The sequence below is a fragment of the Vigna angularis genome, chromosome 7, assembly GCF_016808095.1.
Source record: "Vigna angularis cultivar LongXiaoDou No.4 chromosome 7, ASM1680809v1, whole genome shotgun sequence".
Taxonomy (NCBI): Eukaryota; Viridiplantae; Streptophyta; class Magnoliopsida; order Fabales; family Fabaceae; genus Vigna; species Vigna angularis.
In genome coordinates, this window is record NC_068976.1 from 21,192,303 (window position 1) to 21,214,011 (window position 21,709).

General features: G+C 30.9%; 2 protein-coding genes across 4 annotated transcripts; both read left to right on the forward strand.

Moving 5' to 3' along the window:
• The first annotated feature begins 1,786 nt into the window (after nucleotides 1-1,786).
• On the forward strand, nucleotides 1,787-5,317 carry LOC108338619 (reticulon-like protein B8). 2 transcript variants are annotated; one of them, XM_017575610.2, is made up of 6 exons: nucleotides 1,787-1,912; nucleotides 2,943-3,127; nucleotides 3,217-3,397; nucleotides 3,501-3,642; nucleotides 4,425-4,494; nucleotides 4,996-5,317. In XM_017575610.2, exons 2-6 carry the CDS (start codon nucleotides 2,953-2,955, stop codon nucleotides 5,163-5,165), a joined length of 738 nt encoding a protein of 245 aa, XP_017431099.1. In that variant the 5' UTR covers nucleotides 1,787-1,912; nucleotides 2,943-2,952; the 3' UTR covers nucleotides 5,166-5,317. The 2 variants fall into 2 exon arrangements, with proteins under 2 accessions (XP_017431099.1, XP_017431100.1); XM_017575611.2 differs by having other exon boundaries at nucleotides 2,948-3,127.
• A 9,400-nt stretch (nucleotides 5,318-14,717) lies between these two features.
• On the forward strand, nucleotides 14,718-19,534 carry LOC108337407 (transcription factor PIF4). Of its 2 annotated transcripts, none has more exons than XM_017573925.2 (9): nucleotides 14,718-15,207; nucleotides 15,460-15,607; nucleotides 15,694-16,567; nucleotides 16,893-16,982; nucleotides 17,077-17,142; nucleotides 17,476-17,541; nucleotides 17,643-17,963; nucleotides 18,167-18,305; nucleotides 19,232-19,534. In XM_017573925.2, the coding sequence occupies exons 2-9, from the start codon at nucleotides 15,537-15,539 to the stop codon at nucleotides 19,249-19,251; spliced, it is 1,647 nt and encodes a 548-aa protein (XP_017429414.1). In that variant the 5' UTR covers nucleotides 14,718-15,207; nucleotides 15,460-15,536; the 3' UTR covers nucleotides 19,252-19,534. The 2 variants fall into 2 exon arrangements, with proteins under 2 accessions (XP_017429414.1, XP_017429416.1); XM_017573927.2 differs by having other exon boundaries at nucleotides 14,718-15,057.
• Nucleotides 19,535-21,709: the final 2,175 nt, after the last annotated feature.

The window sequence follows — 21,709 nt, forward strand, 5'->3', positions numbered from 1 at the left end:
AAAGGTTTAGGCGCATGTGTGATCGCGCGCATCGTCCTTGTGCTAAAAACCTTTTCTTTTCCTTAAGTAAAATACAAAAAAAAAGGGTATAAAATCTTGAAAAAACCCAAAAACATCAGCAATTTTAAACAACAAACAATCTTCCTAGCCAGAACTACGTGATCCTTGATTCTCCATCAAGATTGGAGATACGTAGGAGCAAGGCTAGTCCTTGTCAGGTTCACTTCCCAAAAATCCCAAAATCATTTCAAAACGTATTTTCCATCAATTTCTCAAACGAATCTTTCAATCAATTTCTCAAACAAATCTTTCAAACAAATCTCTCAAGCATCTTCAAAAGAACTACGTAACCCTGATTTTTCATTTTGAATGAGAATACGTAGGAGCAAGGTCAATCCTTGTCGGACCCAAAAAAAACTAAAAAATATATTTTGTTTATTTAGAATTTTATTTTAGGGGATAGTTAAACATTTTGAAAGCCACATCACATTCGCGCATTTAGTTAAAGGTACTGCCTTCGGGCAGGCGCTGTAGGGTGCTAATACCTTCCCTACGCGTAACCGACTCTCAAACCCAGAATCTGGTTTTCGTGGACCGTGTCTTATTATTTTATGGTTTTTCCATAGTTTTCCAGAATAAACTATGGTGGCGACTCCAAATCTCTCTTTTCGAAACTCGTTTTTTTTATCGTCGTCCCGTCGCGATTCCGGTTGCGACAATTTCAAAGTAGGTTGTATTGATAAATCAAGAGAGAGTAAACAATTATTACAGAAAGAACTTACATATACAATTGTATAAGTATGATTGGTTAGTGTTATTATCAATTTATGTCTTACCAACAAAAAAATATTAAAAGAAATAATAAGACTATTTTTCCTTTAAAACAATACTCTTTTAAAATTTTAATAAAAATTTAATATTCAAGTAAATATTAAGTTTTATATAATACATGTTGATATATTTTGAATGAATATATATTTGATCTTTGTAAATTATTAATAAAATGTAAACATTTAAATAAATTTAATAAAATTAAAAATATAAAATTATTTTACTATATTAAAAATAAAATATAATAACATTGGTTATACAGAATTGATAATTTACTTTATTTTTTATTTTAATTCTTTCATTATTTTTTAAGAAACACTATATTAATTACTTTTATTAACTACACGAAGGAGTTAACTGAAAAAACTAAAAAATCTCTACTATAGTCATAAGCAATGAAAAATGCATATTTAAAGTATAAATTTATCGTTAACTACTCTTATTATATTTAATAATTTTATTTTAACCTATAATTAACACAGTATTTTATTTTTTGTTTATAAACAAAACGTATTTTAGAGATTACTGTAATACATACGAAGTTAGTGTCAGAGATGGCAACTACTGCATTGTTGTTTACGCCATGCTCGGATTACAATAATCCAAAATGGAAAATGACGTGGATTTTCACGTGTTTTTTGTTTTCATTTTCACTGCACCTCTGCTTCCTCAATTATCACTGCTTATTTATTACTATTAAAATACCATACCAGTACACTTTTATCTTTACGAATACAAATATAATTTATTCTTCAATAAATTAAAAATACTATTATTTATTAATTAACATAAAGTATTTAATAAATATCTTATCTTTATTCCTGCCACTTGACACTCAATGATTTATTAATTACATCTATCATCTTCACTCTCACTAACATTCATTATTTTTGTTATTATTAATTAATTAACGAAATTAAACTATTTCAAATATTCTTTATATATGTTACTAACTTTTGCATAGCTTTGTCCCTTTTCTTTCTGCAACTCACTCATTAAGCATCTGTTTCTCTCTCTTTTTCTCTCTCTTCTCACAGTCTGTGTTCGCCACTTGGTTTCTTCTACACTGCATTTCTCTCTGGTTTGTGCGCGAAACCATTTTTTCTTTTTTCTGTTTTGGATGATGCAATTTACTAATTCATGCTTCTTGCTTGATGCTGCTGCCTTTTTCTGTTTTCTTGTGTTTTTGTTTTCTATTGTGTTGCTCAATTCACCCAACACTTATCTGGTTAGGGATTTGCATGTATGCTTAAAGTTTGAATTTCGTTGGACGTTCATGGTTTGCGTTGTTGTGTGTCAAAATGTGCGTCTTTTTAGTGCTTCTGGTAGATGAAAAAACTTGCTACTTCTTTTTCTTTTCTGCTTTCCCAGTTTATATTTTTTTAAACAAAAGTTGAATTTTAGTGAAAAAATAATAATTTTTTTCCCTTTTCTTTTCTCTTTAATTAAGAATTAAAATATTTCTGTCTCAGGTAGTTTTTCCCCTCCGCCAAACATAGCATTGTAGTGAATGGATATGTTAGCCTACTTTTTGTGTCAAGATTACTCAGTCTTGGCAGAAGAACAAATTTGTGCTGCATTCACTCGCTGTGCTCTCCATTTCACTTTTGCATTTGGTCCTTTTCATTTCAAGAAACAAATAAACCCCCTGTTCAGCCTGGGAACGATTTAATGTGTAACACTTATGGAAGTGAGCGTAGAAAATAATTAAAAGGGTTGAGAAAGTTTATAGCTCACTGAAGACACTATCATGTTAAAGCCAAATTTGCAACAATTACAACAACATACGCCGAGAATGACTTAATGCTGATGAGGCTTAATTACGGACAGGCTAAGTTAATTACTTGTAATAGATGTTTCTTTTGTGGCCTTAGACCAGTAAGACTTATTTCATTGTAGATGAGATAACATTTTTTGTTTTTTTGAACATGTGACTTGGTGTTGGCAGTATGTTCTTCTCTTTAGTTCATGATTCGGGAAAAAGAGAACTGTATCATATATTCGTTTCATGTGTGTTGGTTTCTTATAAACGGTGATTACCTGATTGATGCTGTAGTTTTTGACATGATAGCTACTACATTTTCTGATTTTCCTTTTTAATGGTATAAAAGTGCAGGAACAATGTCTGAGAAAATCACAGCTGAAAACCTTTTAAACACCCTTGTGGAAACAATTGCTGAGAAGCAAAAATCTGGATCATTTTTTGAAGAAGACAAGTCAAGCTCAGTGAGCTCCCAATTCAATAGACTCTTTGGACGCCAGAAACCTGTGCACCATATTTTAGGGGGTGGAAAATGTACGGTAGTTGTGGTTAATTTGATGTAAAATCTATCATGTTACCTTGACTTTTAAATTTCTTCTTGGATTTTCCATTGAATGATGTAGCTGCTGATGTGTTGTTATGGAGGAACAAGAAGATTTCTGCTAGCGTTTTATCTGCAGCAACAGCTATATGGGTGCTATTTGAATGGCTTAATTACAATTTCCTAACTCTTCTATTCTTTGTTCTGGCTCTCGGCATGCTTGGACAGTTTCTTTGGACAAACGCTTCTGGCTTGTTTAGCAGGTTATCCTAGCATCTTTTCTTCCCTTCTTTTGATCTCTGACTTATTGTAAATATATTATGCTACTTTACATCTTAAACTTGTTTTTTCTGTGTGGGGTGACAGGAAGCCGACTAAAGTTCCCCGTTTTGTTCTCCCAGATGATTTCTTCGTGAATATTGCAACTGCAGTTGGTGCGGAGGTTAACCGTGGATTGAGGTTTCTCCAAGATGTTTCATGTGGAGGAAACCTAAAACAATTTCTAATTGTAAGTATACTCTTACCTTTGTTTTGTAATTGTTATTCACAACTCAGGTTTATGATTAGAAGTTAGAACATAGTTTCCAGGTTAAATCGTTTTTCACTTTATATGCATCGGTATTTTCTATAACACTAGTTATTCAATCAATTGATCAATTTCATTTATTTTTATTTGCTGCAACATCTTCTTCCTGTGACATGTTATTGATATTTGTCATCAAAATTGTCAACTGTTTCTTTTTCCACTCAAATTTCTGCCAATATGATGGGTTCTATATTATATTGATATTATGCTGACAGGGATAAGTTTCCTTTAGTGGCAGCTTGTCGAATCAACTTAGCTGTACGTGATAGTATCTTCTAAAGAGTGTTTTGGTCTTAAGCTGTTTGTTATGACAATAATTCGTCAATTGTGTGGTTGTGCTTGATTTTTATTACTTTGTTGTTGCTAAAGATTTGCAAGTTACTGTGCAAAGAGCATAAGGAGTTAGTATGATATAATTGAATTGGGAAACAAGAATGGTTGTATTTAGTAGCCTTCATGGATCAATATAGACTGTTTTACAATATTTGGAGTAGTATTGTATGACAAAATAATCAATATGGATGGTGATATTTAGTATCCTTAAATACACAGTTATGATGCACTTTTTACTTTGCCATCCACTATTTTATAACTTGTTTTTAACTATTTATATATGATAAATTATATTTATTTTTATATTTTGGTGCAAAGCAAAACCTATGCTTTTTTTGTGGAATTTGTAATAATGGTTATTACATCCTCAGGCTGTATTAAGCTTATGGGCTGGTGCTGTGATTGGGAGCTGGTGCAATTTTTTGACTGTCATGTATATTGGTGAGATCTGCTTTCTTTCCCTCTACTGATATAGATTAGAATATTTTGATTGAGCATCTGCCTGAATTTAATAGTTGGACAATGTTTGAAAAAAAAAATTCAAATTCCAACTAATCCAATAAATAACTGCTCTAGAAAGGATGAATAATTGAAGTAGGCTTAAATAAGTTTAAGTCTCCAATATGTTACTTGTATTTTTAGTATCTAATAAATAAGTTTTCAAAATTGAGTACAAAATTATAAAGGGAATTTGGACGTGTAAAAAGAATCCACACACGCAAATGTTATCCTGTTAGGTGTTTTCAAATAATATGCTGCTTCAGTTACCCAATCTTATTTGAAAGCAAATGTAATTTAAGTCTATGCGGATGTCTGTTGTTTTGTCGGATGCTTGAAGTTCAAACGCATGATATGTTAAAAATTATATTTTTTGACAAATAACTTGTATAAATTGTTCAATTTCTTAGGTTTTGTTGCTAATTATGCTGTGTTATGTCTAAGGTTTTGTTGCTGCACATACGCTCCCAGTTTTCTATGAAAGGTATGAGGATCAAGTTGATAACTTTGTGTACAAGGTCTTTGATCAGATGCAAAATCACTATCAGAAGCTGGATTCTGGTTTGCTTAGCAAAATCCCTAAGGGAAAGGTGAAAGGAAAGAAGTATGAATAGGTTTTTCCTTATGTAAATGGTTTGATTTTGAATATCCTTTCTCACTTGTGATGGAATTGGAAAAGACTGAATAATGTTAACTAGGGAACAGTTCTATGTGGGGTGTCTTTAAATTTTGTGTGCTTAATATTTGACCTGAGATTAAGACTTCATTTTAGGCTAGGCCGTTTCTTCCCGCACCTCATAATTTTCAACCTGCACCTCATAATTTTCAATCTGTATCCCCGTAAATTATAAAATTTCAAATTTATCTTATGATTTAGGATTTTCAATTTCGATTCCAATTTATAATAAATTTTCATTTTGAATTGAACATGATGAAAATATGTATTTTGGAATGCATAATCCAAAATATAGATGTATATTATAATGATATATTTTGAAATATAAATTTGTATTTTGAATTGTATATTTTGAAATATAAATAAAAAAGTCATTTTGAATTATATAATTTGAAATGTTTGTTTCAATAAGATAAGTTTAGATAATATTCTATCCTATTGAAAGAGTGGTGAAAAGATTTGTAGGCTTTCACATTCTTAAGAGGAATTACATTTACAGAAAAAAACCCCCCACTACAAATACAAACTAGCCATTTTACCACCAATGAAGTGCAGGCTGAAATTAAGGAATGTGGCTAAAATTGTGGAGGTGTAAAGAGAAATTCCTTTAGAACTATTGGACAAGACACTTACAAGCGGTTTGATTCTAACCCACTTTAAAAGAGTGTTATTCTCTTCACCACCAAACAATGCTCCCTATACTTCCCCATTCCTCTTTTGCTATTCTAAAATATTTAATACGTGGTGGTTAAAACGTATTTACCTTCACTAATATCCATCCACTGTATCAATGTACCCCTGCACCCAAGCACTCCCATGAAAATCAGATTTCTCTTGCTTCTTCTTCCCTCTAACTATGCTATTGTGGTGGTCGAAGATGGTCCAGTGGTGGTGTCAAGCAAAAGGTTCTCATGTGAATATAAATTTCAATACTCTTAAATGGATATGAGGTATTCGTAGAACACTTAAATGGATCTCGAAATCCGTTGACGGATATCAACATCCATTTAAGTGTTTTACAGATACCCTATATCCGTTGTCGCCTTTCGCGTTTCTCTTCTTCTTCATTTAACACATAACAAAAACATATAGCAGGACCTAACACACGCACAACACCTAACACCCAGACAACATATGTTCACAGAGAACCTTAACGAAAATGGGAAATTGGAGAAAGAAGAAGAGGATAATAAGAAAGAAAGTAAAAGTGTGGAGGTGGGGGTGTAGTGTGCGTCTGAGTGAATAAGAGAATACAAAATTAGGATTTTAAGAAAAAGTTAAAAAAAGATAAAGGGTGTGGGGTGGGGGTTGGGGTGTAGTGTGTGGCTAAGTGAATAAGAATGTAAAAAAATTAGGATTTAAAAAAAGAAGTTAAAAAAGATAAAGGACAACAATAAAAATTGTATTTTTGAAATTAAATTTTTTTTATAAAGATATAAGGAGCAGTGTGTGTGGTGGTATAGGATAACTTTCAGTATAAAACAAAATATAAAAAAAACATCAGATAAAAGAAAATAAAGTGAAAATATTTTATTAGATCAACAAGATGAGGAAAACATGCAAAACTCATATAAAAGATAATCTAAAAGTATATTGAATAAGAATAATAAAAATATATCGAATAAAAATAAGAAGAATTATTTTTCTACCAGGATTTATAGAATAAGAGTTCTTAATTCTATTCATTTTTTTTGTTTCCAACTTCTAAATTAATTTTTTTATTTATAAAAAAATATTTATATTTTGAATAAAATAAAATCTATTAAAAATTAATCATTTATAGTAACAATAACAATAAAAGTGAAGAAGAATGAAGTGTCAATAAAATCTATTAAAAATTAATCATTTATAAACTTTTTAAAAGAATCCAAATATAAACAAAATGCAAATTTAATATTTCTTTTCCATTCTTAACATCCTATTGTGTAGATCAAATTGGAATTTATATAAACTATTACATTTAATAACTTCTTATTAAAATAATTTCCATTTAAACAATCTTTGGATTGAATTTTTTTTATAAGGAATAGTTCATTTCAAATTTAATTACTTTTAATATTGTTATGATTATAATATTTACTAGTTTTAATAAATACATGTATATAACATGGTTTATTTAAGATATTTATAATTTGTTTGTTTTAAATTTTGATGAATAATATGATTATTTTATAAGATGTTTACTAGTGTTGCTTCAAGCATTAAATACTCGTAATAAACTAGCACATTATATACTCAGAATATATATTTTGTATAGATATAAAATATTTACTAAATACAAAGAATTTGACATTACACAGTCAAAGAATTTCTTAGTTCAAACAAAATCTTACAAACCACAACTTCTAACTTCAATATTACTTTAAAAATTGGTTAATTATTATTTTTAACTTGAAATATATATATATAATAATAATAATAACAAAACATTAAATTTAAGTACAAAGAAGAACTAAAATCACATACTAAATACATGAATTTAGTCTTTATATTAACTTTGTACTGATAAAAATAGTTACTAAGCATTAAATTTAAATATAAAGGAATAAAATGTTGTGTTTTCAGAAATTTAAGAAATAAATCATCAATTTCAAAATATAAGAATAAAAAAATGATTTAAAAAAGTATAAATATAAATATATATAAATTTTAACCCTTTCAAATATGGAACCAATTTATTTGTATTCGTTTAACAAAAATACTCATTTGATAGAATAAGTAGATTTATATTTTCTTATGTATTATATAATCAGCTTATTATTTTTTTAAAATAATTAATTTAATAAATAAATTAGATCCATTTTCAGATGAATAATTATGTTTCAAAAAAATAACTTATTTCAAGCATACTTAATTATTACCGAACCTGTCTATAATGGTTTTATTCAGCCACAAAACATTTGAAAAGTGACATGGAAAAATAATGCAGCACACATGTATGTATGTGAAAAGTCCAATTTTTTTTTTTAAACTAATGTGGTAAAGGTTTTTAACCCTTTGGCATTTACATTCACCTTTTACTGAAATATTTTTTAGTATATCCAAGTCATCCAAGTGCATGTGACCATGAAGCTCAAGCGTGTGTGCAGCTCTTAACTCCACATGTTAAATGTGTTCTGCAGCATTATGCCATGAGCTTGGCTCGTGTCTTGGGCCCTCACTGTCCACCATGGAAATTTCTATGGTCAGAAGCTTCACCACCTCACCATTGCTCCTCTTCATCTCTTTAACAACGTTGCATTCCAACAACAAAACAAAACCAAAAGTGTCTCATTGGTACAAGAGAAAGAGCAAATAAAGCAAACCTATCTATCAGAAAATCTGACAGAGAAAAAAAAAATGCTACATTCTCACACATTCTTTTCAAAACAACTCTCACCATTTAAGAATAAAACAAAATAATTAGTTTTAAATGATACAATAAAGAACAAGAGCCCTAAATATAATATATTAAACTGTATAATGTGATAAAAAGGGAGATCAGAAAAGTAAGAACACAGAAATGTTCATTGACTGTTTCTGGCATAAAATGAATAAGTGATAGGAAAAAGATAAGAAAAAATAAAGTATATCATAAGGGGTGTTTTGAAAATGTGCTGTAAGTGTAGCACTATCCATTTTGGAATATGTTAAAAGCCACCTCATATATTACTTTTGCTTATTTTATTTTATTTTTAAAAATTTTAAAATGCAATTTTCTACTGTATAAATATGTGAAGACTGGTGAGCTCATGGAGTCAACAACCTAGGTCACAACCGAGGTAGTCTTTATTTCATTGAGCAACAATGATGTTCTTTGTTTCTAATGAATATGGTCTGGCCTTGAGCAATGACTGGCCTGCAACTCATGACCTCCACAACTTTTACATCTCAAATGAGGGTGATGATGACGACGATAATGGTGTCATTGATGTGGCTCCAGCTGCATAAAAATTTGGCAATATATATATATCAGTAGATGAGTGGGAAGAACTGAGGAATAATGCAGATATAGTTTTAGTCAGTGTAAGCTTCTGTAGTCTTGCTGAGTTATATTTGTTGCTGAAAATTTGTGTTGGAATTACTAGTTAGTGTTTATGCTTGCAACTGATATAATATATTTTTTATTTGTCTTCAATTCCTCCCTCTCTGTCTCTTTCTCTTACTCAATTTTAATTACATCTAACTTTTTCATGTCTTTCACTTTATATATGAACATGATTGAGTAAACACACATACTCATAATGTTGAAAGAAAGCAAGCATTTGTTTCTTTTAATGAACTTAATTATAATCTCTCTCTATATATACATATACATGAATTTTCTGTGTGTACCTTCAAGTTCTCTTTTTTAGTACTATGGTTGACAGAATCATACTCAGGAAACATAAATCAAGCTTTTTAAGTGAATAAGAAATTAAAAATGTTAGCTTTAGCTTCCTTATCTCCAATGAGGGACATTTTCAACCACAAAGGAGAAGCCAAGCACCTTTTATGACAGTATATCCTCATCTTTTATGCCTTTTTAATTGTGTAAAAAATATGATTTTTTTTTCATTGTTTTCTGCTTTTACTTCTTAGCACACACACCAAAAGCTTTTTGTTGCTTAAAAATCTCCTAATATGAGAAAAAGTCAAAGAGACATTGAAGATTTGTTTGGCGTATATATAAATCTTACGTTTCAGAAAAGACTGAAACAATTATATATAGCAGAAGCAAAGTAGCCCACCAAAACAACAAAGTAACCAAGTTGCACTTGTACTAACTGCAAAACAGTGTTTAGAAAGCATAAAATATGCACTGATAATGTTCTTTTTATGTATATTTTTGGCTAAACTTTTCTCAACTCATAAAGAAGTTAGAATATATATACTCAATGAATAACCAGCCCAATGGTTCTGCCCAATTTGAGTTTGGGCCAAAATGTCTACAGCAATTTCAGCTCAATTAATCGCTTAACAAAAAACAAAGCTTTGAGATTTGACTGAAGCTGGTCAGTGATTGTACACAGTTCAATCTATTTAATCATATTTATATATTTATGTAACAATTATCTTTACTATTTTTTAAGAAAAAAAGAGTGTAAATGAACATTTATCTAAAAATTGATTGGTTATAAGTTTGAAGGATGAAGGGAGTGATTTGCAAGTATGGAGAAAAACATTGAATGTGGGCATTAAATTGGTATGTGATTTGAAAACACAAGTGGGTAGGTAATGAGAAATTTCTATCAAATTTCGATTTGTGGTTAGGTGAAGAAGTTGGTTATGATGTATTTTTATCACTTGGGACCATCCCCATCTTCCCATACCAATTTCAATTTAGGTTTCAAACTTTATTACATCTCTCTCAACATCCCAAACTTAATAACTTTTTTTATTTATTTATCTTTATTTAAAGATGAAATTGTCAACAAAATACTCATGAGGAAACTAAATTATCTATTTATTTTATAATTATTTTGAAACCAAATTATCTATTATTATCATTAGCATTTGAAGCATCATCACTGGATTTTCCATACGCAATGCCACTAAGTTTGGGAGGAAAAATGGGAGGAACATTACCATCATTACAATTTATGATGAAGTGACCTTGGAGTTCTTCCTTCTTTGCAGCTTCTATAATCAGTACAATAAACATGAAAATTAGGCACTTGTAAAACAAAACTACTGTTAGGAGTTTATACCAAGCACAAGACAAATGACATCAATCTGCCCCCTATGAATATGGTTGTGACAACTCAAAGTTACAGAGACGAGGAAGACATCAGACCTGCAACCTTTTTACTACCATTACCTTAATAGAGGATCCATATTGAGGATGAAACATCCCTTTAAAATGGTAAGATTGAAGGAACACTCATTATGGCTTCTTGCTAGGCACCATTTACTTACACATTTACCCGAATCAGCCTTTTAGATCAGTCAACCAGAGATAAATTGTTTACAAAAAATATTTTTCTTTATGAGATTGGAATTGGAATTGAAATTTAATGGGATTGGAATTGGAATTTACAAATCATGATGTTAAATCTAAAATGGCTCAAATTTTACTAAGAAAGCACAAAATAGGGCTCGAGGAGACGATCCCACATGCTTCTAAATATGAAGAAATTTCTTGAATAAGTTTCCAGAGATCTCAGGTGAAGACAGATGATTCCATGTGCTCCATGAATACACGGCTGAACACGGATCAACGGAAGAAGAGAATGAGATGGTTCGGTGTTGGTGTTTGGAGTAGTCTATGATAAACAATCTTTACAAAGGTTAGGCCAATTTTAGAGGAAGGGAGCTAGAGGAAGCTCTCATATAGCTCTAGTTAGGTGACTCTCAAAGATTAATTTTTAGGATGATCTCAAAAGCATTTTATTAACCTTTAAGAGTATTTTTTACAAGTAATGGAGGTCTCCATTTGTAAGAACCAAGAACTCCAAGATCTTGATAAAATGAATTTCCTCACATACTTCTATTTTCACACTCCAAATACGGGATCAGGAGACATGTATAATCTCATACATTTCATGCTTTTACACCATGTGCTTAATGTATTCAATACGAGGTGTTCTGAAATGATGGACCGACATCATGCATACAGCCTGGTAGCTCGACAATCATAGAAGATCAACAACATAGATCAGCATCATAGTATACATAGAAGTTCGACATCTTAGCATACGGCTCGGTAAGTATCACAGAAGCTTGACTGACAATATGACAACTCGTCAATCAGCGTGAAAGCTCGAATATATAATATGATAACTCGACAGTCAACGTGGAAGTTCGACTAACAGTATAAGCAATTCGGTAGGTAGCATGGGAGCTCGACTGATAGCATGAGAGCTCAAAGGTAGCATGAGAGCTCGACGGACAACATGAGAACTCGGTTGGTAGTATAACTTGCCCAACATGAAGCATGGTCTAAAAATACAAGGCCCAAAATGTAAAAGAAAAGACTATACAATTCATTCCCCCACATTATTTATATATTTAAAATAACAAGAAAACTAAAGTTGGGCCTAGCTATGAACCCGTGTTGTAAGCCCTTAGGGTGATTGTCATCATTCCCTACCTTGTGAAAGGATTTGTCCTCATATCAAAAAGGTGTATTAGGACCTACAACTTCAAATGTTTTTTACCTCCTGGATCAAATATCTTTCTAAAATAAGCATCAAACATAGTCTCAATTAATTTTTGTTCCACGGACAAGATATATATATATATATATATATATATATAAAGAAAACATTAAAAGAGATCCTCTTTGTATTTTGTATTATATCTTTGAGAAAAATTAGAAGGGTCATTTCATAAAAGCTTTGGAATCCATCTTGAATTAATTGTAACCTAGGAGGTAACACTAACTAAAGATGATGTGACTTGGAAATATTTGTTGAGGGGTTTAAAACAATGGAGGATGGAGGTTGAGTTAAAATATTTTCAAGAGAAAAGTTTGGAATAAAGAAAGGACAATTAATGAATAAAAAAGAATTTAAGGAATGAAAAATTCTCTTTATTATCTTTGTTTCAACTAAACTGGGGATAACGAAAGATGACTGCAGAAGCCTTGCCTTCTTGAACATGTTTTCTTTTTTCTCCTTTTCTTTTCTTTCAATATCTTCTTTATCTCTCTTCTCTCCCTTCTCTTCGTATTCTTTTCTTTTCTTGTCCTTTCTCTCTTTTTTATCTTTCTCCTCTTTGAACTTTCTCTCTTTTCTTGTCTTCTTTTCTTTTCTTTTATATTTCTCTCTCTTAGCTTCTTTCTCTTTTTCTTTATTTTCTAACTTTCTTAATTGTTCATCCATCCTTCTTTTAATCTCTCCTTTTCTCTTTGCATTCATGAGCCTTTCAAGTTTTGCTTTAAACTCATCTTCTCTAAACGAGAACTCACCCTTCTTTTTAATGAATGTTTTTCCTTTCTTAATGCATTCTCTTATCTCACACATTAGCTCTTGGTTTATCTTAAATGAAGGGGAACAAAGTTTCTTCTCATGCATGCTTTCAACTCACACCAATCTTGAATTGGTGATTTTCTTCCTTTCTCAACTTTAAACTACCTATGTTAATAGACACGAGCAAAGGAACATTAAAGGAGGACAACAAAATTACAACCGATTTGAGAGGAGGCAACAGTGGTGACAATAATGAGTGACAAAAACCCTAAAGCCCTACGATTCAGAAAGAGAAGGTTCTGGAGTCGTAAAGCTTTAGAGAAAGAGGTAGAACGATGCAAATTGAGATTAAGGCGAAACTATAACAATAAACCACTAATAATTTTTTTTGTAGTGGTTGGTTATGATTATGAATTTTACATAGATTTATTTTGTGGGTTACAATATTTTTTGCATTTATATGACACCAAATCATTTTCCATAAATACTTAATCTTGGATTCAAAAATTTTAAAGATTGCATACTTTTAATAAATTATTCTCTTATATAATTCTTGTACACGAAATAATATTTGTTTAGATAAACTAATATTTTAAATGTGTAGTGTATGTGAATCGATCATTGGCCGACCACTTTGGATCGACCACCTTAGTCAATCTATCTAGGCAGATCAACATTGGTTGACCATTCTAGGTCGACTATTCTGGACCGACCACTCTTGATTAATCATTCTAAGCTATCATCCTTTGACCAACTACTTTGGTCTTACCACCTTTGATCGACCATCTTTTGGTCAAAATCTTGATAGAGCACCCATGATCAACAACCTTTGGCCAACCACCTTGATCGAATGACATGACTAATCGATTACAAAATAAAAGTTAAATTCACACGAATGATAATTACAAATCAACCAACTATTACTCGTTAAGGTATGATTTGTCGAGATTAGGGTAACAAAAAAGTAAACACTCATAACAACTATTATAAATAATAGTCCAAAGCATTACTTTCATATATATTTACAACACATGCGTCGTAGCGGCTAATGCTTTTTCGTTTTGTCATTTAGTAACTTTAGCATTGAAATACCTTTTACAATCCAAACAACTTTTTCAAACAACACTTCACTTGAAGATCAGTCAGTTAAGATAAAAACCACTTAAAAATTAATCAATTGAGGTAAAAACTGCTCGGAACCTGACCAGTTGGACTCGAAGAATTATCCGGCCTTTCCCGTGAGAATAATAATTTAAGAACTCTTTGACTTTTCCTTGTCGGCCAAGATCAAGTGAGAGACTCAGATTCTATCCTTTCACTCGTTTGAAGTGATGAAAATTTATGAGTTGGGAAGTATTATTCATGGACCAAATTTGAAACAAAAGAAGTGAAAAAAATGAAGAGAGGTGATGGCTTTGATGAGTAGCTGTCAAGATGAGAATGAAACGAGTGCCACATCTTTTTCCTTTCTTTTTGGGACAATGCAGAGCCTTATCAGTCTCCAATTATATACACCTTGTCCCTGCCACGTGTCACCACCACAATCATCTCTCAGATAGCATCCACCGTGTGCATGGAGAATTGGATTTCCTTGTTCGAGTTTCACATATTCAACACCAAAAACCTTAACTTGCACACCTCCTTTTGAACTGGTCCCGTTTTCATTCACTCCATGACAGATGTGCATCCATGTTTTTCTCGCTCATGGCAAGCATTAAGTACCATTTTTCTCATGGGATATTTGCTTTCTCTCTTTGTACTTCGACATGTCACTGTCCCTCTTCTTGATAAAAACTGTGCTACAACCTCTCTCGCCAAACTCCTTAAGCACAACACGGAGTTTCATCACTTTCCAACTAGCATCAACTTATAGCTTCTATATATTCAACCAGTTACAAAAACCAGCTTTTGCCTTAACCAAAAGACAAAAAAAAAACAAGTCTTTTTACCTTAACTCGGGTGGGGTTCTTCCCTTTTCTTCATATTGCAATCAGTACTTCTTAGTTTTTGTAATTTGCGTCTCTTTGTTTACGTGTATGCGCTTACATAATCTACTAGCTTTCTAACTGACAGTCACAAGTTTTTCCCATTTTGGTGAATCAATGTTTGGTATTTTTTCTAGTTCTTGACTGTATTTGATTATTTTGTTCTTTTTCTGTTCTTTTGTGCGTATACTTTCAACCGTAATGGGAAAGTAATTTTTCCATTCCGGGTCTGTCTTTGGACATTCGCTTTGGTTCTTTCTGTGGTTTTTCTCCTCTTGGCATGTCAAGTTCCAAACTTTGGCTTTTCTTTCTTTTTAGTATTATTTTATCGTCTTTCACTTTGAGATTTGATTACTGAATTGGCTGAACTATGCAGATTATCTTATTTTACTTTGCTTGTAAAGTTTGTTCGAAGCCAAAAGTTCCCTCTCTCTTGTTCAAGTGGTAGGAACCATGAAGAACACTATCCCAGGTTGGGATTTTGAGAGTGATACATGTCTCACCAACCAGAGAAAGCCCACAGGGTGTGTTACCTATCTCTGTCAAACCATGATACTGTCCCTGTTAACTTTTCCTTGATTGCTATTCTCTATTTGGTCAATTTATACAGGCTGGACCATGAACTTGTAGAACTCCTATGGCAAAATGGGCAAGTAGTTATGCACAGCCAAACAAATAGGAAGCTACCTGGGAATTCATCTAACTTGAGACAGCTGCAGAAAACTACTCAATTAAACAACTTGGATCAAGAAGAGGCAGCTCCATGGATCCAATACCCTCTTGATGACCCTTTAGAACAAGAGTTTTGTTCAAACCTTTTATCTGAGCTACCGCCACCTTGTGAAGTTGAATCTTATTACAAGCCAATCAGAGAATTGGAAGAGGAAAAGTTTGCTAATATTTTCTCCCCTGGTGCCCCCCATCATCCTCCTTCACCTTCACAACCCCTACCATCTATCATGAAATCCTCCTGTGCTCAGGGACTCCAAGAGAATCTCATGTCTGCTCCAGGATTTCATGTTCCTGATTCATCTCAGAAAATCAATGACTTTGGTGCATCACGGAAGGTGCTAAATTTTCCTCACTTTTCAGCACCCCGTAATGTCTCTTCACCATCTCAAAAAACTGCAGTTAACCTTTCACAAAGTGAAGCTAGAGAGCACTCAGTGATCACGGTTGGTTCAAGTCACTGTGGCAGCAATCACATCCCTCAGGACCAAGATGTAAACCGGGTTTCAAGCAGTGGCGTTTGGGCCACCACTAATAATGCTACTTTATCGGCTGAGCCTGAAGCTATAGATTGTATCCATAGACGATTTCCTAGAAGTGAGAGAGGAAAATCAGAGATAATTGAACCAACTGTGGCTTCATCTTCCGGTGGCTCAGGTAGTACTGGTATAGGAAGAACTTGTTCTCAATCAACAAGAGAACATGACCAAAAGAGAAAAGGGACTGAACAAGAAGCACTAGAGGAGCAAAGTGAGGTCATACTCTTCCTCTTTCTCTTTCCATATTTTCCTTCATAATGCATGCTTGCTTTCTTCCTTAAATTTTTTTCTTTTTAACTGATATGGTATCTGAAGATTTACTGTGTGTTTGATCATCATCCACACACACATGCATATATCAGAAGACACTATTGGTTGCTTTTACTACGTTTTGACGTAAATATTAAATCACTAATTAGCATGTAAAACACCCACTTAGTCCATAATTGAACTATTCATATAACTGACTTTATTACTTAGAAAGGAACAAAACTTTATCGTAGTTGATAGTTGAGCTGTGTTGTGTCTCCGTGTGCAATAGGCCACAGAACTTAAATCAGCAGATGGAAACAAGTTATCTCAGCGTTCCAGAAGAAGCCGTGCAGCTGAAGTGCATAATCTATCCGAAAGGGTGAGAGCATGAATATTTTTCTTGTAATTTTCGAATTTAAAACTTGAGTTGTGTGAACTTAACTCTTATTACCAGCTTTTGTTTCTTTATACAGAGAAGAAGAGATAGGATTAACGACAAGATGAGAGCATTGCAGCAACTGATACCAAACAGTAACAAGGTTCGTTATCATAATGCTTGTTGACTTGTCACTATTTTAACTTTTTTTGGTAGAGATGCATGCATCTCCTCGAGAAATGATAGATGACCATCAATGTGCAACCCGACACTTGAACAGATAGTCAGCACAAACAAAATTTAATAAAACAACAATAAATTCAATTAATATATACATATTAATAGTGACTTGCAACTGTTTAGTCAGGTTAAAATAGGTACTTCACTAGCACAGTACAGTACACACCACACACCACACACTTTGTTTGTTTCGAATAATTCTACTTTTCATTAGATTCAATCATGGATGGTGAAAAAGTAACGGTTGTACGTGCAGACAGACAAAGCATCAATGTTAGAAGAGGCAATCGAATACTTAAAATCACTTCAGTTTCAGCTTCAGGTACAATATATAAATATACATGATGATAATATTCTGGTACTACTACTACTGGTGTAGTGTAGAGAGTATTAATGTGTAAGAAAAGTTGTTGTTGGTGACAGGTAATGTGCATGGGGGCTGGCATGACACCAGTTATGTTTCCAGGAATTCAGCACTATATGTCACAGATGGGAATGGGAATTGGTGGACCTTCTTTGCCTTCCATTCACAACCCAATGCAATTACCAAAAGTGGGTCAAGCCATGTCTGTCACTCAGCCTCAGCCTCAGCCTCAGCCTCAGCCTCATATGCCAAACCACAATTTACTGTGCCAAAATCCAGTTCTGGGTGCCTTCAATTACCAAAATCAGATGCAAAACCAATGCCTTTCAGAACAATATGCACGTTACATGGGCTACCATCTCATGAATAGTGCCTCTCAGGTCAATCAAAATTCCATTTTTTACTTTGTTCTTTGTAAAACCTGTCATCTGGTTTTTTAATACATGCATATATTACGTGAAGTTTTGTCAAAACTGCATAAATTCGCAGCAGTTTATAAGACTGTTTCTGCACATGTTCTCACGGTTTTACATTGGTTGTAGTTAATTTTTTATGTTAGCATGTTGATGGTGTTTTCTTGCAGCCAATGAACGCGTTGAGATATGGTTCCCAAGCAATGCAACACAGTGAAACAATGATTGCAGGAAGCAATAATAGCAGCGGACCCATGAGTGGAACAGCTAATGTAGCTAATGTTGATGATGCTATTAGTGGCAAAACTGGTAAGGCACACTACTTACACCTAACTTTTTTGGATCTTTCTTCAATCAAGATTTAATAAATTCTATTTTATGAATTCTTACAAAATTAAGTAATTTAATTTTATATAAATAAATAAAATAATGTGATTAAAACTTTTTTTTTATCAAAATTTCATGATAAATCATTGTATTAATCATTTCACATCTTAAAAAAATGATGACATTTGAAAACACATTTATTAGTGTCATATGAAAAGTTATTATTAAAAATAAAAAATAACTAATTTTTATGTAAGTTTTTTTTTCTCTACTTTATGTTTTATCTTGAAGGTTTTCCTTTCATTTAAATAAAATAAATAAGGGCTTATGCTTCACTTTAGATTTTTTTATTTTATTTTAAAATTAATGGACCAAACGCATATAAAATTAAATTTAATTTTAGTATTTAAAAAAAAAATTATTCTTCATGATTTCTAAAACCTTTTTTAATATAAAGAAAAAAATTGTTTTTCATAAGTTATAATAATGTTAAATATCTTTATGTATATCAAATATAATGTCATGTTACATGACCTCTCATAGTAGTCATTTTCTTGACTTAATCAAATACATGACATGTCACTATTGATGTACAATGACAAATACTTTTAAAATTCACGAAAACTAAGATTAAAAATGTAAAACTACCACCGGATATATTATAGTTAATTGAGTAAAATACATTCTAACATATTTCGTATAAACTAAAACTAATTACACTGCTTAGCTTTTGTAAAATTAAATAAAAATTATAAAAAGTGCAAAGTTAATTTTAACATAAGAATACTTTTTAAATTTGTTTTACTTTTATATAAACATTTTTTGGAAAATATAATTTAAACATATTCGTTTCTGTGTTGTTTTCCTTTTCCATTCCTCATTACTTCCTTTTTTTTATCACTTTCCAGGTTCTTCCACCTTTCACTGAACAATACCTAAAAATGACCAGATTAAGGAAATTAGCTATTGGAGTACATGAATCCTAGAAGTATAAAAATGTGTTCCATTTTATGTAGTTTGAAATGATGCAAGAATTTAAAGTTAATTAATTAACTAATTAATTATGTTTAAATTCTGATAAATTATATCAGTTTATTGTGAGCTAGCTAGGCATGAAATTAGCTCCTAGGGTTAGGATTCATCAGCTTCTGTAATTTTCTATTGTTTGTAGATTGAGATTAAAGTAAATTATCTAAATTGGTGTGCTAATACTTCTATCTCAACTTACAATAACAATTATTATTTTACCATATATTAATGCTATAATATTGTTACTTTCATTTCATTAAATATTTAGTTTTTTTAATCAACATTAAATATATTAGAAAGTTTGCTAATCATTATTAAAACATAATTTTATTAATTACAATAGTTTTTTAAAGTTTTAAACAGCAATGCATTATATAACTATTTCATTTGAATCACTGAGATACCAATTAAATTAGTTTCATATAAGCATTTCATACTTTTATTAAATATAATTTAATAGTAGGTAGTTAATTTTGTTAGTGTATTGTTTACTAATAATACTCATAACTTGTTAATATTTTTTTCTCTTGCGAAAAGGGTGTAGCATTCATCAAATTTTCAACTATTACTAACTTTAGCAGAATAACCAAAACCAAAATTATTTATAGGTAAGATTATATATTCAATTTTAACCAAAAGCATGATTGTTGTTATAGAATGTATATGAAAATATCTAAAAATTGCATATGAAAATATCTAAAAAATAATAATGACTTACTATTATGGATATGAAATAGTTTCTGGAAATGAATATAAATCTCCAAAAAAAAAATACTTGAAAAAAACTTAAAGATATTTCTTTACAAAAAGAATATTCATCTTTATGAAAATTATAATAAGTGTATACTCTTAAACAAATTATAAAAGCGAGGACAAATAATTAATGTATGATACAATATAATCTTTCTTTATAAAAATTAATCTAATCCGACAATTAATATTATTTAAATTCAACATATCATACATACTATATATTAATTAAACAGTTAGTGGCGGATTATTTTCTCATTAATACCTCATTCTTTCTTAAATATAAACAAATTTATAATTTATTCAACCCTGTTAAATAACTGAACAATTTAATTAGTCACATCAAATTGGCTTATAACTATTTTAAAAAAGATTTGTAAATAATTAATGTATAAAATAAAGATTATAGATTTTGAAATTTTAAAACTAAACTCTTCACTTCTTCAGTTTTAGTGATGGAGAAAACAGTACTCATTATATACAGACTAAAAACTTAAAAAAGAATTAGTAAAAAATATTTAAGTAAGAAACATTAAAAAACATTATAAAAAGACAGAATTTTAAAATCTTTTGAAAGGAAGAATTATTTGATACTCATATACTAATAATTAAAACCACAAATAACGAAAATAATTTTCATTATTATTTTTTTACATTTAAAATTTATTAACGGAAAAGGTCTATAGTTTCTTACAAATACATCATTATTATTATTTTTACAATCCCAACTTAGGAATCTTTGAGTTCATGACATGACATTCCTTAATCCATCCAAAGTTAAAGTATAAGTTTCTTTTGAAACAGGAAACTCCACTGAATTCTGTATAATAATAATATGTTCTTCAATTTTGAAAAATAGAAGTAATTTAACAATAGATTACTATATATTTTTATAAATTTAGTAATTTTACAATTATTTTAAAAAGCGATATAGCATTAGTAGCAATAAACTATAAGTAGATAGTAGTATAAAATTATTTTACATTATTAATATATGATTGTTAAATTCCAATTATTTTTCATTTTTGTCACAGTGTGTTTGTACTTATGTAGAATGACATCAAAGTCCACTTTGATATGTCTTTATCATATTCTTCCTTTCATTCATTCCATTCTCACATCCATCACCATCAACTTTCTCTACCAAAATGTACTATTTTTTTTTCTCAAACAGTATCAAACTTTAAGATAATATCATCAATAAAAATCATGATATTTTTTTAATCAATCAAATTGATTGTGAATGTGTGAAACACATACATTGAAAATGACAAAGATAGAAGGCAAAAATGAGACCCACATGAGAGGAAGTGTAGTAACTAGAACACAAAAGATAGGTGAATCATTAATTTATCCATTCATTCATTCATTCAACTTGGCGTTTTGTGCACTATTTTCTTCTTTTTGGGGTCTTTTCTTTTTTCAAGTTTCATGTTGGGAAAAGATTGATTTCAACTCACTAAAACTACTTTTTTTCCCATTATTTATTTGGTGACAAAGGTTATTTTCATTGTGGTGTTTATAATAATTGTACCCACAAGATGAACTTTGAAGTCAAACAATGGAATATTCATATTGTCATATGACATAGCTAAATTATCTAACTG

Bases quoted from the DNA above. Each gene is read 5' to 3' on its own strand.
- LOC108338619 (XM_017575610.2), top strand. From the start codon at position 2,953: ATGTCTGAGAAAATCACAGCTGAAAACCTTTTAAACACCCTTGTGGAA. The intron at 3,128-3,216 runs GTACGGTAGTTG...TGAATGATGTAG, and splicing joins TATTTTAGGGGGTGGAAAAT to CTGCTGATGTGTTGTTATGG. The intron at 4,495-4,995 runs GTGAGATCTGCT...GTTATGTCTAAG, and splicing joins TTTGACTGTCATGTATATTG to GTTTTGTTGCTGCACATACG.
- LOC108337407 (XM_017573925.2), top strand. From the start codon at position 15,537: ATGAAGAACACTATCCCAGGTTGGGATTTTGAGAGTGATACATGTCTC. The intron at 15,608-15,693 runs GTGTGTTACCTA...CAATTTATACAG, and splicing joins AACCAGAGAAAGCCCACAGG to GCTGGACCATGAACTTGTAG. The intron at 18,306-19,231 runs GTAAGGCACACT...ATCACTTTCCAG, and splicing joins TGCTATTAGTGGCAAAACTG to GTTCTTCCACCTTTCACTGA.